The sequence below is a fragment of the Siphateles boraxobius genome, unplaced genomic scaffold, assembly GCF_051911475.1.
Source record: "Siphateles boraxobius isolate OS27281-9 unplaced genomic scaffold, OSU_SipBor_1 13, whole genome shotgun sequence".
NCBI classification, from domain to species: domain Eukaryota; kingdom Metazoa; phylum Chordata; class Actinopteri; order Cypriniformes; family Leuciscidae; genus Siphateles; species Siphateles boraxobius.
The window spans coordinates 24,245,743-24,262,037 of record NW_027508733.1 but is presented as its reverse complement, the minus strand read 5'-3'; the positions used below and the strand labels follow the sequence as shown (position 1 = coordinate 24,262,037).

Below are 16,295 nucleotides of genomic sequence, written 5' to 3'. Positions count from 1 at the left end.
TTAAGTACCAATTGTGATATTTCTTTTGATGTAACAATATCAGACATACATCTATGCATTGTCATCCACATAATTGCATGCGTTGACATTATTTGATACATTATGAACTAACAATGAAGAATATTTTACATTGACCAAGATTAATAAATTAATAAATGTTGTGAAGAATATTGTTCATTGTTAAATCCAATACCTAATGCATTAACTAATTTTAACATAATTAGCTCAATTGTAAAGTGTTGTAAATATTGCTCTGCAATGCATAAAAAAACTGCCAAAAACACCACACGTTTTTGACATTACATTTTATTTTATTTTCGCTGAAGCATAGCTATAAACTTATCTATGAAACTGTAGATACTGTATCATCTTGGTTGTATCATGTATACTAAACACTGCACCATCCACACAACTGTTCTTTTAATACCTTTGTCCAGGTACAAAGAACATATAATAATTATATAATGTCCACAGAAGTTCACTTTTGATGTTTTGTGAATTCTTATTAAATATTGCCATATGCATAAATATTAGATGATAACCATATGTGATTTGGATGTTTATCAATATTAGAACCAATGACCATGAATTCTTGATTTGTTTGCTCTGTTCCAAGTCAAACTTGCATGATGCAAATGACATGACATTGCCCTTTCACCTATTCTGAAAGTATCTAGTCATGGCTTCCTTTGACTGATGTACTACTAAGCGCAATTTTAAGTGTGTTATATTGCATTGTTATATTTAAGTAAAAGTGAAAGTATTCTGAACAAATTTGAAAAATTGGAAGTATTCTAAACAATCTTTCATTAAAAGAAATAATTAAATATGTAATAATAATAAGCATTTCACTGTGGACTTTGGCCTATGGATGAGAGGCCAGGGTAACCTAAACTCTAATATCTATATCTACTTATCAATCATCTTACCAGCAAAAGCATTTGTTAACATTTGTTAATCATTATTTTAGAATTAACATTTGGTCAGCAAAAATAAAAACTATAAAGTCTGTTATTTTCTTGAAATCTTCACAAACCACCAGCCATGAGAGCTGTTGTGCTTGCCTTGACTCTGGCCTTTGTGGGTAAGACATTTCTTTGTTAGAAAAAAGATTTTAGATGCAAAAATTTATTTTTAGAGTTTTGTCTCATTGTCTATATTGTTTCTTTTAGCGAGTCAACAGATTAACCTTGGTAAGTGTTCATTTAAAAGTTTAATTTTCTTTTAAGCAACAAATTAATTCTAAAATAGACTAAAATATATATAATTATGTTTCAGTTCCTGAATTTGCCCCTGATAAGACCTATGTGTACAAGTATGAGGCTCTGCTCTTGGGTGGTCTTCCTCAAGAAGGTCTGGCCAGAGCAGGAATAAAAGTCAGCAGCAAGGTTCACCTTAGTGCCGTCACAGAGAACACCTTCCTGATGAAGGTAATGACTATTAAAAAATTATATAAAATTTCACGGTAAAACACAACAACAACAAAAAAGTCCCAGCTAGCACCCACTGTTACAAGCAATGGCATAACAATTTTAAGTGATATGTTCCTTTACAGCTCGCGGATCCTAAACTCCACGAGTATGCTGGCATTTGGCCCAAGGATCCATTTGTTCCTGCCACTAAGCTCACCTCAGCTCTGACTGCTCAGCTTCAGATTCCCATCAAGTTTGAATATGTTAATGGTGTGGTTGGAAAGGTATTCGCCCCTGCAGGAGTCTCCCCTACAGTACTGAACCTGCACAGAGGAATCCTCAACATCCTTCAGCTCAACCTCAAGAAGACCCAGAACATCTATGAGCTGCAAGAGGTAAGAAAGTGATCCCAGTATGTTTTTGATCTTTTTTGAGTTCTGCAATCTAATTTTTTTTACTTGTCCTTCAAGGATGGAGTTCAGGGAGTTTGCAGGACCCACTATGTCATCAATGAGGATACAAAGGCCAACCACGTTATTATCACCAAGTCTAAGGATCTGAACCACTGCCAGGAGAGAATTATAAGGCGCACTGGCTTGGTGTACACTGAGAGGTGTGCTGAATGCACAGAGGTAATGAAGAAGACAACACAGAATTGAGAAATGCACCTATTAAGTTGTTAGCTATTGATAATGCTAAATTGTTTATCTTTTAGTCCATATCCGTTGGCTTTGAGGCAATCTATATGCTAATGTACTCCTAAATATTTACAAAATTAACTTTAAGCAGCTATGTGCTTAAAGATGTAAAGTCTTTCTCTTCTGAGAAAATGGACCAAAACTTTACCTTGCACTCACAAAACATTCTCTAGAGCAAAAAAATGACATTTACCTGTCTCTCAACAGAGGGTCAAGAGTCTGATTGAAACTGCATCTTACAACTACATCATGAAACCATCTGCCGCCGGTGTACTGATTGCTGAAGCAACAGTTGAGGAAGTGCATCAGTTTTCACCCTTCAATGAGATCCATGGTGCTGCCCAGATGGAAGCAAAGTATGATTGATACTCAGCAAGATTTTTCTTAAAAATATAAAGTAATACTTCACATATTTCATTATTTTTCAAAAAGTGAAGGTAGAGAAATAAATCTATATTTGTTGTTACAGACAAACCTTGGCATTTGAAGAGATTCAGAAAAACCCTGTTGTTCCAATCAAAGCTGATTACTTGGCTCGTGGATCCCTGCAGTATGAGTTTGCAACTGAGATTCTTCAGACCCCCATTCAACTCATGAAGATCAGTGATGCACAAGTGCAGGTAAAGATGTAGATGAATTCACCTTTATTGCATCAAAGCACTAAATTATAACAAAATCCATCCACATTGAACTGTCAAGACTTGATGCATGAACATTGCCTATATTCTCACTAGATTGTCGAGGTCCTGAAGCACATGGTTGAAAATAATGTGGCCATGGTCCATGATGATGCTCCACAAAGGTTTCTTGAGCTCATCCAGCTCTTGCGTGTTGCCACCTTGGAGAATATTGAGGCTATCTGGGCTCAGTTCAAGGACAAACCAGTTTACAGGTAGAATTTTGTAAAAATGTTAGCAGCAATATAGTTAAATATTAAAAATGTTAAAACAATGAATCTGTTAGGCGCTGGCTTCTGGATGCTCTTCCTGCTGTTGGCACACCAGTTATTGTAAAATTCATCAAGGAGAAGTTTCTGGCTGGTGAACTTACCATTCCTGAGTTCATTCAGGCTCTTGTGGTTGCTCTGCAAATGGTCACTGCTGATTTGGAGACCATCCAGTTGACAGCTGTGGGTACATCTTACTATACTCAAAGTGCTGTTCTTCAAATCTTACCAAAATCAAATTAATCATTTCTGTATGTTGTTGAACAGAGTTTGGCTATGCACGAGAAAATTGCCACAATCCCTGCTCTGCGTGAAGTCGTCATGCTTGGATATGGTTCCATGATTGCCAAACACTGCGTTGCAGTTCCCACTTGCCCTGCCGAGCTCCTCAGGGTAAACACCTCAAGACATCCATTTATTTCGGCATTGGACATATAATATTTTAATATTTGTCTAATTGTACGTGCCTCAAACTTCTCAGCCCATCCATGATAATGCTGCAGAGGCCATATCGAAGAATGACATTCCTGAAATCACTTTGGCTTTGAAAGTTCTGGGCAATGCTGGTCACCCTGCTAGTCTTAAACCCATCATGAAGCTCCTTCCTGTACTAAAAACTACAGCTACTTCTCTACCCATTAGAGTCCAGGTTGATGCCATCTTGGCCCTGAGGAACATTGCCAAGAAAGATCACAAACTTGTAAGTGTCAGACATTGTAGGAATGAACTGCTGTAAAAGATGATTGTGCATATTTTCTTTCAATAATATACTAACCTTGTTTTCAGGTTCAGCCAGTGGCCCTGCAGCTTGTTTTGGACAGGGCTCTCCACCCTGAAGTGCGTATGGTTGCTTGTGTTGTGTTGTTTGAGTCCAAGCCCTCAGTGGCTCTCGTCTCCAATTTTGCTGGTGCTTTGAAGACTGAGACTAACATGCAGGTTGCAAGCTTTGCCTATTCCCACATAAAGTCCTTGACCAGAATTACTGCACCTGATATGGCATCTGTGTAAGAATAATAAAATCCTTTTTCAAATATTTTAATTTATCACACCATTTGAGCATAAGCTAGAGGTAATCATGGTTGTACATTTCAGTGCGGGTGCAGCTAATGTTGCCATCAAGCTCCTGAGTCGCAAACTGGACAGGCTTAGCTTCCGTTTCAGCAGAGCCATTCAGCTGGACTTCTATCATAGTGAGTGTAGACAATTTTTTAAGAGAGCTAAAATCAGCGTCTTGGGTATTTCTTAAAATGTTTAAAAATTCATCTGACATAAAAAATATCATATTAATTGGATTCTTATCTCTGTCCTGGTGCAGCTCCTCTTATGATTGGAGCTGCTGGTAGTGCCTACATGATCAATGATGCCGCCACTATCCTGCCGAGAGCTGTTGTAGCTAAAGCACGTGCTTACCTGGCTGGAGCTGCTGCTGATGTTCTTGAGGTGGACAACCAAGACTACTTCTTCTTTATTAAAAATCTGATTCATGGTTGTAAAATGTTTTCAGTCTTCACTTAGTTGATTCTCTCAAACAGGTCGGAGTGAGAACTGAAGGAATCCAGGAGGCTCTTCTGAAATCTCCTGCTGCAGATGAAAGTGTTGACCGTATCACAAAGATTAAGCGCACCCTGAGAGCCGTAAGTTATTTGTATTTTATTGAATGCTGTTAAATTAAAGACGTGACATATAAAAACACATGATTTCTTTTGTTTACATTTTCAGCTCATAAACTGGAAGGCTCTGCCAACCAATCAGCCATTGGCATCAGCATATGTAAAAGTGTTTGGACAGGAATTGGCTTTCGCCAGTATTGACAGATCCATCATTGAACAAGCAATACCGGTATTGGGTTCAAGTTCATGTATCCTGTTTTGACTTATTTAATAATTTGTTATATTTCCGTAATTCTTGTTTTTTATTTATTTTAAATTTATTTTGTCATTTCATAAAATCCCCAGCTTGTCACTGGACCCAAACCACGTGAACTATTGAAGGGTGCCCTTAAAGCTTTGGAGGAAGGAATTGTCTGGCAGCGTGCCAAACCCCTGCTTATAGCTGAAGTGCGTCGTATCTTTCCAACAACAGTTGGTTTGCCCATGGAGCTCAGTTTGTACTCAGCTGTTGTTGCAGCTGCAAGTCTCAATGGTACGTTTTTTTTTCTCTCAGAGGGCCCTATTTTAACGATCTAAAACGCAAGTGTCAAGTGCAAAGCGCAAGTAACTTTGTGGGCGGATCTCGGCGCTGTTGCTATTTAACCGGCGGGATAAATGACTCTTGCGCTCGACGCAAATCTAAAAGGGGTTTGTCTGAAGTAGCTTCATTATTCATAGGTGTGGTTTGGGCATAAAGGGAAACAAACCAATTAGGTTTATATCACATTCCCTTTAAGAGCATGATGAACGAGGTGCGCTTGTTCCATGGCGCAATACTATTATAACGGCGCATTTACCAGGCGCGCTTCAGAATCAGTTCCCAGCCGAGGAGATCAATGTTCGTCAGGGCCGTAAAAGAAAGAGAAGTGACATTGGAGATGGGACAAACCCACCCAAATTAGCTTCGGTGAAACATGCATATAATAATTTGGGTAAATGTGTAAGCTTTATGCCTATTTTTCCCATCGTCATGGACACAACAATGATTTCCCTTGTGTTTTAATATTTTTCCTTATAATAATGTATCATTTGCAAAAAGGAAAATGCATCTGTGTAGATGAGAGAATCATCTACAGTGTATGCGCGTTGTTCACAGTCTGTATTACGGCCAAGCATGCGTGCTTAAAATAGCATCTGATTGTACGCGCAACGCACCACTGACTTTAGACTAGGTTTTTTCTGGTCAGTGGCGCAATTGTTTTCTGGAACTGCAAAATAGCACCAGGGATTGTTTGCGCCGGAACACGCCTCCTTTTTTGCGCTGAACCACCCAGGGAGCGCAAGTTCATTCCCTAGTTTGCCGGCGTGCGTCTGTGGAGGGAAAAGTCAGCATTGCGCGGGTGCAAAATAGGAATTATTCATGCGTGTGTACAAAGTCAATTGCGCTGGGTGCAAGATAGGTCCCTTTGAATTTTAAGTGTTCTTTCCTTTGAAATGAGATCACTTCTTGGTTTTATATTCATTTTTTCATCCTTCTAGTTAAAGCCACCATAACACCTCCTCTCCCTGAGGAGATTGAGACTATGACTCTTGAGCAGCTCAAGAAGACTGATGTTCAACTCCAAGTTGAAGCTAGACCAAGGTACACTTTTAAAAACACATGAAGCTAAGAAGTTACATATACAACAATGCCTTTAAAAACATAAGCTCTCTTATTCTTGTTTCAGTATTGCTTTGCAGAAATTTGCTGTGATGGGAGTGAACACTGCCTTGATCCAAGCTGCTGTTATGGCAAAAGGAGAAATCCGTATAATTGCCCCTGGAAAAGTGGTTGCAAGAGCAGACATTCTCAAGGGCAACTACAAGGTGGAGGTTCTGCCTGTTGATCTTCCTGAACACATTGCTGATGTGAGGTATTGAAATCTTAGTCTTGTCAGTGTAACAATTTTTTTTTAATGAATTTCCCCAAAGAAGGAACAACAGTTTCTTCCAACGTTTTCTTTTTCTGACAGATTTGAGACTCTTGCTGTGGCAAGAAACATTGAAGATCCTACTGCTGAGAGAGTTGTTCCATTGGTACCTGAGTCGTCCCTGCAAAACTACCAGACATTGGTAAGCAACACATGAATATGTGGAAGTATGCTTCAAAATAAAAGAGGCAAGATTTGTTGCAGTACTTGTTAATTTTCTGTTTCAGTCTTCTGAGATACTTGATCCTGACATGCCAGATGAGACCCTTGTGAGAGCTGCTGCTCCATTTCACAAGACTCTCTGTCTTGCTGTCCCATACATTGAAATCAAGGGGTGTGTTGAGGTGCACTCTCATAATGCTGCTTTTATCAGAAATTCTCCTCTCTTCTACATAATTGGACAGCACTCAGCCCGTGCTGCACTGACAAGAGGTATTTCAAAACAAAATTACTTTAATAAGCATCATGTATATTCACATAAAATTGTAATTAGTTTTGTCATTTTGACTTTAGCTGAAGGTCCTGCAGTTGAAAGACTGGAGCTTGAAGTCCAAGTTGGTCCTAGAGCTGCTGAGAGGCTCCTTAAGCAAATCAGCCTCATTGATGAAGAGACTCCAGAAGGAAAGGCCTTCCTGTTGAAACTGAGGGAAATCCTGGAGACTGAAAACAGAAATGTGTCTGTCTCTTCTGAAAGCAGCAGTAGCAGCCGCAGGAGCAGCAGCAGCAGCAGCAGCAGTTCAAGCTCCTCCATGTCCAGCTCTCGTGTGACTGAGGTGAGGATGTGGGATCTTGTTTGATGGCTCGGTTGCTAACATTTATATCATCAATCTCTCATATTTTTTATTCATTCTCCTTTTTTTCTTATGGGTTTTCAGACTACCAATCACATGGAGCCCTTCAAGAAATTCCACAAAGATCAGGTAATTACTAAGGAATACTTTTTGCTCCTTGCTTTCTAAAGGTTTTCTATTAACATATATCTATATTTGGAGAGATTGAGTTCCTTCCAGTACAGTTAGTACTATACAAAAACTTTGCCTGCAGTTCATGGCACACCATGGTGCCTCAAAGGCAGTAAGCAGTGGAAGCACCGCATCTAGCTTTGAGCATATCAAAAAACAGGTGAACCAATTTCTGTGATTTCATTTGTCTATAGCAAAACCTACAAAGGAATTTCACACATCTTGAATGAATTTCTTAAATGCTTGTTTGTTCTTTCAGGCTAAATATCTTGGGGATGCAGTTCCACCTGTTTTTGCTGCAATCGCCCGTGTTGTTAGAGTGGACCACAAGTTGTTGGGTTACCAACTTGCTGCTTTCTTTGACAAGCCAACTGCTAGAGTGCAGCTCATTGTTTCTTCCATTGCTGAGAATGACAACTGGAAGTTGTGTGCTGATGGTGTCCTGCTGAGCAAGCACAAAGTCAATGTAAGCTGAGGCTGAAGTTCGAAATGTCACAGTTGTCTAAATCTGTCCTTGATTTTCTACTGGTCTGAATTGTACATACATGTTCTTCTTCAGAGCAAGGTTGCTTGGGGTGCAGAGTGTCAACAATATGCTGTCATTACCAAAGCTGATGCTGGAATCCTTGGAGAATTGCCTGCTGTCCGTCTAGAGTGGGAATTTGAAAGGCTTCCAGTTATTGCCATCACCTATGCCAAAAAGTAAACACAATGATCATGAACTGTTTTGCGATAACTGTAGAATTGTTATGTTTTGAATACTTTTTCCTTATGCATCACTTTTCAAACAGGTTGTCTAAACACATCCCTATGGCAGCTTTGCAAGCAGGATTCAGGTTTGAAAGAGCCACGAACAGTGAGAAAGAGATTGAACTGACTGTGGCCTTGCCAACTAAGAGTACCTTGAATGTCATTGCTAGGATTCCAGAGGTGAGTGACCCATAATATTTAAACTATGACTCACTCATAGATAAAAGAAAGAAAAGGCAACTACTGTAACTATTTTCTGCTCTAGATGACTCTGTCAAGGATGGCTATTCCTCTCCCTATAACTGTTCCCATCAATCCAGATGGAACTCTTTCTATTCATATTGATCAGGACATTCAGTTCAGAGCCCAGAACTATTTCTATGAACACACCACAGGTATAAATAAGTGATATGACATGCAGGAATTAAATAAAATATAATCAGAAATCACACAGTTGCTTGATTTGTATTTTCTTTTTCTTTTTTTTAGCTCAGTGCAGCATGATGCAGGACACAATCACCACCTTCAACAACAGGAGGTTCAAGATGGAAATGCCCATTTCCTGCAACCAAGTCTTAGCCCAGGATTGCACACCTGAGTTGAAATTTGTTGTTCTGTTGAAGAAGGATGAACAGTCTGAAAAAAAACGGATGAACGTTAAACTTGCTGATATGTAAGTTCACTCTGTTGTGAACCATACATTTAATCTGCAGGTTTATTTACTGTGATTATAATTTTAATACCACTCTACTGAGTTGATCACCTGTCTTTAACAGTGACGTAGAGTTGTATTCTTTGGGCACCGATACAAAAGTTAAAGTTAATGAAATGGAAGTTCCCATCAGCAGTCTTCCCTATCAGCATCCCTCAGGTAGGTTCTTAGGTCCATGTGGTCTCTTCGACTTAATTCACATAACATGTTTTGTTAATATAAATTAAAATGCACTTCTGGTTTAGGCTCCATCCAGATCAGGAAGAATGCTGATGGTTTGTCACTTTATGCTCCTAGTCACGGGCTTCAGGAAGTCTACTTTGCCAGTGGTCAATGGAAGGTGACTGCAAGTTAAAGAGTATTTATCAGCTACTGAAGTTCTTCAGTAAAAACGCATCATCCAGAGTTAATTCCTGACATAAATTTTCATTTATAGATTCAAGTTGTGGACTGGATGAAGGGACAGACATGTGGCCTCTGTGGAAAGGCTGATGGAGAGATTAGGCAGGGGTATCGCACACCCAGTGGATACCTGACCAAGAGCTCAGTCAGCTTTTCCCACTCATGGGTGCTTCCTGCTGAGAGCTGCCGTGATGCCAGCCGTAAGATTTGTCTGATGCTGTGTATTACAACAATATCATATGTTTGAAATACATTTTAAAAACAAAATATATTTTCCCTATTATTTGTTATATATCACATACACATGATATATTAATATATTTATCAGAATGCCGCATGAAACTTGAATCTGTGAAGCTGGAGAAGCAAGCGATTTTGAATGGACAGGAATCTAAATGCTACTCTGTTGAGCCTGTGCTGCGCTGTCTGTCAGGCTGTGAACCAATCAGAACCATCCCTGTCACTGTTGGATACCACTGCCTCTCCACTGGTAAGTGATTTCATTACTTGTTTGAAGATTGATATGACTCAATCCAGGAATTCTCATATGGTTTTTCCTTGAGAAAGCAGATTTTACATCTTAAAATCAAACACTGACATTTATTAGTATTACCATAGGCCGAACAAAATGCAAGTGATTAAGGTAACTTTGTCTGAATGGGAAAATATAACATTTTGGTTTCTAAATATCACTTACATTTTTATATCCTGTGTTACAGACTCCAACCTCAACATGTTTGATGGAATCTATGAGAAGAGTATAGACTTGAGAGAGACTACAGATGCTCATATGGCCTGTCGCTGCACTGAGCAGTGTGCTTAAACCCAATTCTTGGCTCAGCAGAACTTAATGCATCTTTTTTGAAGCTACTGTAAATTAACGCCTTAATTTCAATAAATCTGAATGAGCATTCTCAAAATTTGCTGACTATTTTTTTCTTTATTTAACAACCAGAGCACTATTTCCTATTGTTGTCTACTTCTGCTGTAACAGCCATATATACCGGGTTAGTAACATCCACTTGCACAGAATATAAATGAGCAATCACTACAGTAAATGAGCAGTTTCTCTTAATTACTGACCATTGGGTAATTCATCTCCTACATGTCTCAAACCCAAGCAGGGTACAGTAATTGCCACCATCTTGAGTATCAAAGTGCATGTCAAGTAAAAATGTCGTCAGGACTTTATATTCCTTTAATAAATCTTTTAATGGAAAGTTAGAAGCCCAGAAGTCTCCAGTTACAGCAAGAAGGGCAAAACATTGCTTAGAAGAAAAACAAAACAGTTAGTCAAAGCAAAATAAAATAAAGCAATGCCACATATGACACAATTATGTTCTGTATAGTCTGCACCTGTTCTCGTTAGTCCCTGATTATTTTACCTTTCTCCGCCTGTGTCTAGTTAGTTTCCTCATGTGTATTTATACTCCCTGTTCTGTTCAGTCCCTTGTCAGTTCTCGTTAATGTTAGATGTGGTTGTGTATGTTCTGCCTGAACTCATCAAGTAAAGTTTATGTTTAACTAGTGGTGGGTAGATCGAGGCTTTGTGAAACACAGAAACAGTTGAATCAAATGTGCTATATTGTGCCGAGGCTTGTGTGACGGTGCCTCGGTGCCTCCGCGGTGACCCCTAGTGCTCAGAACTGTGTAAATGCAACAAAAACCCAGGTCAAACATGCATAAAAACACCTTTTACAATCTATTGCAAATTTTTTTCTGAAAGTAAAATCTTTCAAATGCAATTATCTAATCATCTAATAAGATTATCATGTGTAAATGTGTTATTTTATCAATTGTCAAGGTTTGTTTTGTTTGTCCTATGAATGGCTCAGCTAAACAAGCCAATAAGACTATTAACTACTTCATTTTAATTATACTAATGTCTAATTAAAATTTCTACAAATGTATAAAATGGATCAGAGATCAGGTAAAACCCACAGACACGTTTTCATTGGTTCTCAGTGATTCCTCATGATTCATGGGTTGACAGAGATCATTGCTCCCAGCGGTGAACCATTGACATTTCTAAGTGTTTCGAAACAGTTATGACGTAATGAAGCCTCGTTCACTGAAATCACGTGACTCTGGCAGTTTGATACACGCTCTGAACCACTGATTCGGAACAAAAGATTCGTAAAGGCTTTGAAGCTTACAAAGCAGTATTTTGAAATTGCCATCACTAACCCGGATCTTCGTCTTGTGCCTTCAACTACCACCACACCGTTACAGCCACCTTAACATAATTAACCCTTGCATAGAGATCCACACAAGCTTTTTATCTAGAATAAAGGGAATGATTTCTAATGCACAGCATTTCTACTGGATCACCAAAATTACACAGTTTACAGTTCTACATTTGCCACAACTGTGAGAGTGATTAACATGCACACTGTTTTCAAGTTAAGTGTTTTCCATATTTTTTGTGATTTAGATGTACAGTATGCCAGTATAACAGAATACTTGTATGAATGCAAATCAAATAAACTTAATCAATACCACAGTGGTACACTTATACATCAATTTCATACCTATTTCTAACTGGCATTAATTAAAAATCCGTTACATAAATATTTAACACTGTACATGTCACCTAAAACATTTAAGTCAATATTAAATGTAAGTAGTGTTAGATATTTTATTTTCATTTTGTGATGTGCACTGTTAAATTTTGTGTGAAATTACAGCATATTACAGGTTAATAATTGCATTTCTTTCACAGTAATGTCACAGTAAGACTCTTGCATCTAACTGGTATATAAAGTAATTGTTTAAAAGTATATGAATATATGAATAAAAAGGAAGTAAACACCGTAATAGGGCACTTAGTAATCAGCAGGGTTCCTACACATTTTCCATTTCAAAATTCCATACTTTTCCAGACTCAAATTTCCAAACCTCTCTGTAGATTTTCAGACCATATTCAAAGTGCCTCTATTATGCTTTCGAATATTCCCTTTCATGCAATGTGTAATGCGACTATCTGCAAAGTTATGAAGATGAAAAAGCACACGATAAATAAAGTTATTATTTCTCAAAAGAAAGAATCGACTCTGAACAGCCTAAACGAGTCATCAGGAATTCGAAACCACTTCCGTTACGGCTACACGTAACTGGGTAACACATTTGCCTAATGCCCACCTTAAAGGTCATGCATTTTTTAGGCCAAAACATTTTTTGTCACATACAGCAAACATCTCCTCACTATCTACTAGCTGCCTGTCCCCTGAACACACTGTAAAAAACGTGGTCTCTGCAGACACCCCAGGCTCCACAAACGGCAACAAAAACAAACTGGGCTAACCCGCACCACGAAACATAACAAACTGTTCCAGCCAATATCCGACAAGAAGGGTTTGGTGGGTTAGTGTGCGGATGAGGAGGAGGGAGGGTCTATATAGCCTCCGTCTTGTTTGACAATACTTTAAACTTCAACAAGAAGTGACATCACCCAACATCGCTTAGAGCACCTTTAATGGGAGTTTAGCTTCCGACGAGCACTGTAAGTGGTAGACCAATCACAGCAGACTGGTCCGTCTGGCCAATCAGAGCAGAGTAGGCTCGCGAAACTAATGAAGACGGAGAATGTGAGTGAGCACTGTGTGATCAGGCGTTGCCTTTCTCTTCTCAGGCGCTGGTGTTCTCAACGGCGCCCATCAAAATAAAAGTCCTGCTTCCTGCACATCGGACAATCAGAATAACTTATCTGGCGATGCCGATATTTTAAAATGCCAAATATCGGCCGATATATCGGCCTTGGCGATATATCGGTCGACCATGAGTTTCAACTGAGGCAGAAGCACTGGTAAAGTTTTAAATATGAATATTTTTCTTACAAAAAGTAAAATAACTAGCTTCCGGCCAAACAAACAGATTTTACTCTAAAGCGCAACTTATGTGACGTCTGCTGATATTTACGCTACGCCATGACTTCTGACGTCATAAGTTGCGTAAGTTGCACTACGAATGCAAGTAGACTGCGTATGGCTACTAGGCCGGAAGCTAGAATTTTACATTGTAACGTGTTAAATATGGATATTTTTCTTACACATACTCTTTGCTTCAGGAGGCGTTTATCAACCCCTGTTAATCAACCCCTCAGAGCCGTGTGGAGTTCTTTTATGATGGACGGATGCATTTTTTTGAGCTTCAAAATGATGGTTGCAATTCACTGCCATAATAAAGCTTGGAAGTGTCAGTTTTTTTTTGTATAAGATTGTATTCGTCTGAAACAAGAAAGTCATATACATCTAGGAAGACTTGAAGGTGTGTAAATCATGGGGTTATTTTCATTTAAAAGTGAAATACCCTTTTATCAAAATAAGGGAAGAATATACCTTGCACAATTAAGCAAGGTGTGCTGGGTAGGGTCTCTCTCTCTGGATATCAGCAGCTGTGGCAGAGGGCTTGGAAATAAGAATGTAAACATTACAAAATGTATTACACAACAAATAACAATTACAAATCTATTATTATTTTAATATTCCATACAGTCTGCCAGGCAACCACACATAATTTGAGACGAACAAAAAGCTCAGCTCGACCCGTTTCTACTCACCATGTTTGTTTTTCCATTGTGAATATTTAGTGCCTTGTACCTGCATGTGGTACCTTTTTCCTTATGGATTGAGTAAGAAGACGCCATTTCACCGGGGTTAGTTCAGGTTGTTTATACCGGGAGTGAGCGAGTCGAGTCAGGGCGAGTTGAGCTAACGTTAGAGGGATCTAATGTTACTCTAGCTAATGTCACTGAAATATACCAAACGAAAAATTGTGAATATCTCATACCTTGTACCTGCATGTGGTAACTTTTTCCGTATGGATTGAGAAAGAAGACGCCACTTCACCGCGGTCAGTTCAGGTTGTTTTTTTACCGGGAGTGAGCGAGTCGAGTAGGGGCGAATGCCACTAAAGCTAATGTCACTAAAATATTCCAAACGAAACAATCAGCACTCACTCATATCAACGGTACGAATATATCCATAGACTTATAAAATAGATTTCATGTTAACGTTTCATAGCTGAGATGTGTTCCTTCTTCCAAAAATGTTTGATTCTGGTACCGTTGGCCCGGTGATGGCCACGCAATTTCAAAATTCAAACAGAAGCGATCCCACAATGCTATGCGGTGTCTGTAAAATAATGCCTCTACAGTGTAGTTTCAATAAAATTACAGGACTGTCTAGATTTCCCATCATGCATTTGCATTTACAATAAAAACATGAATATAATATGTTGTTGTAAAATTTATTGTAAAAATTACATCAATTGGTAACAGTGTTGGCACAGGATTTGAATTTGAGTTAAAAATCTGCCATTTTGCTCAAAGTAGTTAATTGCGTATGGTGTGATTGTTATTTAACTAACAGCTCTAGAGCCACAAAAAGTGCCATAAGTCAATCTTATCATGACAATGCTGATTGGCTGATGGAGCTTCAAAAACATGCACAGTCCTAAACTTTTCACTAGCAATCAGCCAGAGCTACTGAAACTTACTTGTATTAAGAGTAAAACGTTTTAAAATGAACAATTATAAAAAATTTGAAGTGAAACTGTGACATGGTCCTCAAACTAATATTGACTTTAACAAGTTTTGATGACATTAGCCAGGGTGACATAACCTTAAACTGATAGTCTTATGCCAAATCTGTCTATATTGTGTACTTTGAGAGCAAAAAGCTACAAGAAAGCAGAGCAAAGTGTATCAATGATACTGGGCTATCCAATAAAACTGAACTAACCCACAGGACAGTGGATCCCTTTACATTGAGTGACCCTACGAAAACAAAGCAATTTCTGATTTTTCCAATAAATGAATCCACTCTGCTATGAGTGATCACTGTAGATAGCTTTATTAGGTTGAAGGACTCAAATGTATAAAAGTTTGACATTTATAGGCGTTAGGCCAATATCAAAAACAATGGTGTTCACAGGGAATATACAGCTGCATTCAAAAATGAGTAATGATGTATTAGGTAATTAAAATCATACCAGCGATAAATTGCAACATTTATAAAATCAAATATGTTTTTATCCTTTCCATATTTTACTTTCATTACTTAAAAGCGAAACAGGGGCTGAGCTGCCTGCACCGCCATGCCACGGTTTGTGTGTGTTTTGATTCATGTTTGTATTTCAGTTCTAGAGTTTTTCTGTCAGTTTGTTAATTAGTTCAGTTCCCCTCACTTCTCTCCCTGTTGGTCTCTATGGTAACTGGTTGAGTTAGTTCTGGTCAGGTGTGTCTCGTTAATTATACTCAGTAGTTCCTGTGTTTGCTGTGTATTTAAACCCTGTGTGTCTTTCAGGTTATTGTCGGTTCTACATTAAGGCCCTGTTTACACGAGAACGATTCTGGGTGAAAACATAAAAATATTTTATCGGATATGCCTTTCGCTTACACGTCGACGGCGTTTTGGGGGCTTAAAAACGCAAAAAAGTGAAACCACCCTCCAGAGTGGAAGCCTTAAAAATGATCCACCCATCATGTGAATGACGTGAATCGCCCATCACGTTAAAAATGTTCCCGTCTAAAGGGTAAAAACGCAAATCTGCTCACGGTGGCTGTCGTCGCGTATGCGTTTACGTCACAGGCATGCGCCAGTACAGAAAAATAACAACCAACATGTCGGATTATTTCCATACGTCGGACCTTCAAGTTGCCTTAGCAGCTCTGATAAACGCATAGATATAAACACTAGATGTCGCCTTGGCTACGGCAGTTCATTGGAACGAATGCGTCAATAGAGCCGCCATCTTGAAACAGGGGAACCCCTCATCAGCGTCAATGTAGGAAAAGGTCTAACGGAAATAAAATCACCATAAATCGTCATGAATGCGATTTTCTAGTGGTTTTG

At 38.8% G+C, this 16,295-nt stretch overlaps 1 protein-coding gene across 1 annotated transcript; it reads left to right on the top strand.

The window, feature by feature from the left end:
• Positions 1-1,044: 1,044 nt before the first annotated feature.
• On the top strand, positions 1,045-10,361 carry LOC143736112 (vitellogenin-like). Its single transcript, XM_077226709.1, has 34 exons — positions 1,045-1,084; positions 1,173-1,193; positions 1,279-1,430; positions 1,556-1,807; positions 1,883-2,044; positions 2,318-2,466; positions 2,580-2,730; positions 2,845-3,002; positions 3,074-3,239; positions 3,324-3,449; positions 3,538-3,756; positions 3,843-4,060; positions 4,149-4,246; positions 4,372-4,496; positions 4,589-4,690; positions 4,776-4,895; positions 5,012-5,198; positions 6,185-6,287; positions 6,373-6,558; positions 6,658-6,757; positions 6,843-7,047; positions 7,129-7,388; positions 7,491-7,535; positions 7,660-7,737; positions 7,837-8,043; positions 8,137-8,279; positions 8,369-8,507; positions 8,593-8,722; positions 8,817-9,000; positions 9,104-9,198; positions 9,285-9,379; positions 9,476-9,641; positions 9,770-9,931; positions 10,161-10,361. The coding sequence occupies exons 1-34, from the start codon at positions 1,045-1,047 to the stop codon at positions 10,262-10,264; spliced, it is 4,848 nt and encodes a 1,615-aa protein (XP_077082824.1). The 3' UTR covers positions 10,265-10,361.
• Positions 10,362-16,295: the final 5,934 nt, after the last annotated feature.

What these genes read in the sequence shown, in the direction of transcription:
- LOC143736112 (XM_077226709.1), top strand. Translation starts at nt 1,045, where the DNA reads ATGAGAGCTGTTGTGCTTGCCTTGACTCTGGCCTTTGTGG. An exon ending in CCAAGAAAGATCACAAACTT is followed by an intron (nt 3,757 to 3,842) that starts GTAAGTGTCAGA and finishes CCTTGTTTTCAG; the next exon opens with GTTCAGCCAGTGGCCCTGCA. An exon ending in CTGCTGCTGATGTTCTTGAG is followed by an intron (nt 4,497 to 4,588) that starts GTGGACAACCAA and finishes TCTCTCAAACAG; the next exon opens with GTCGGAGTGAGAACTGAAGG.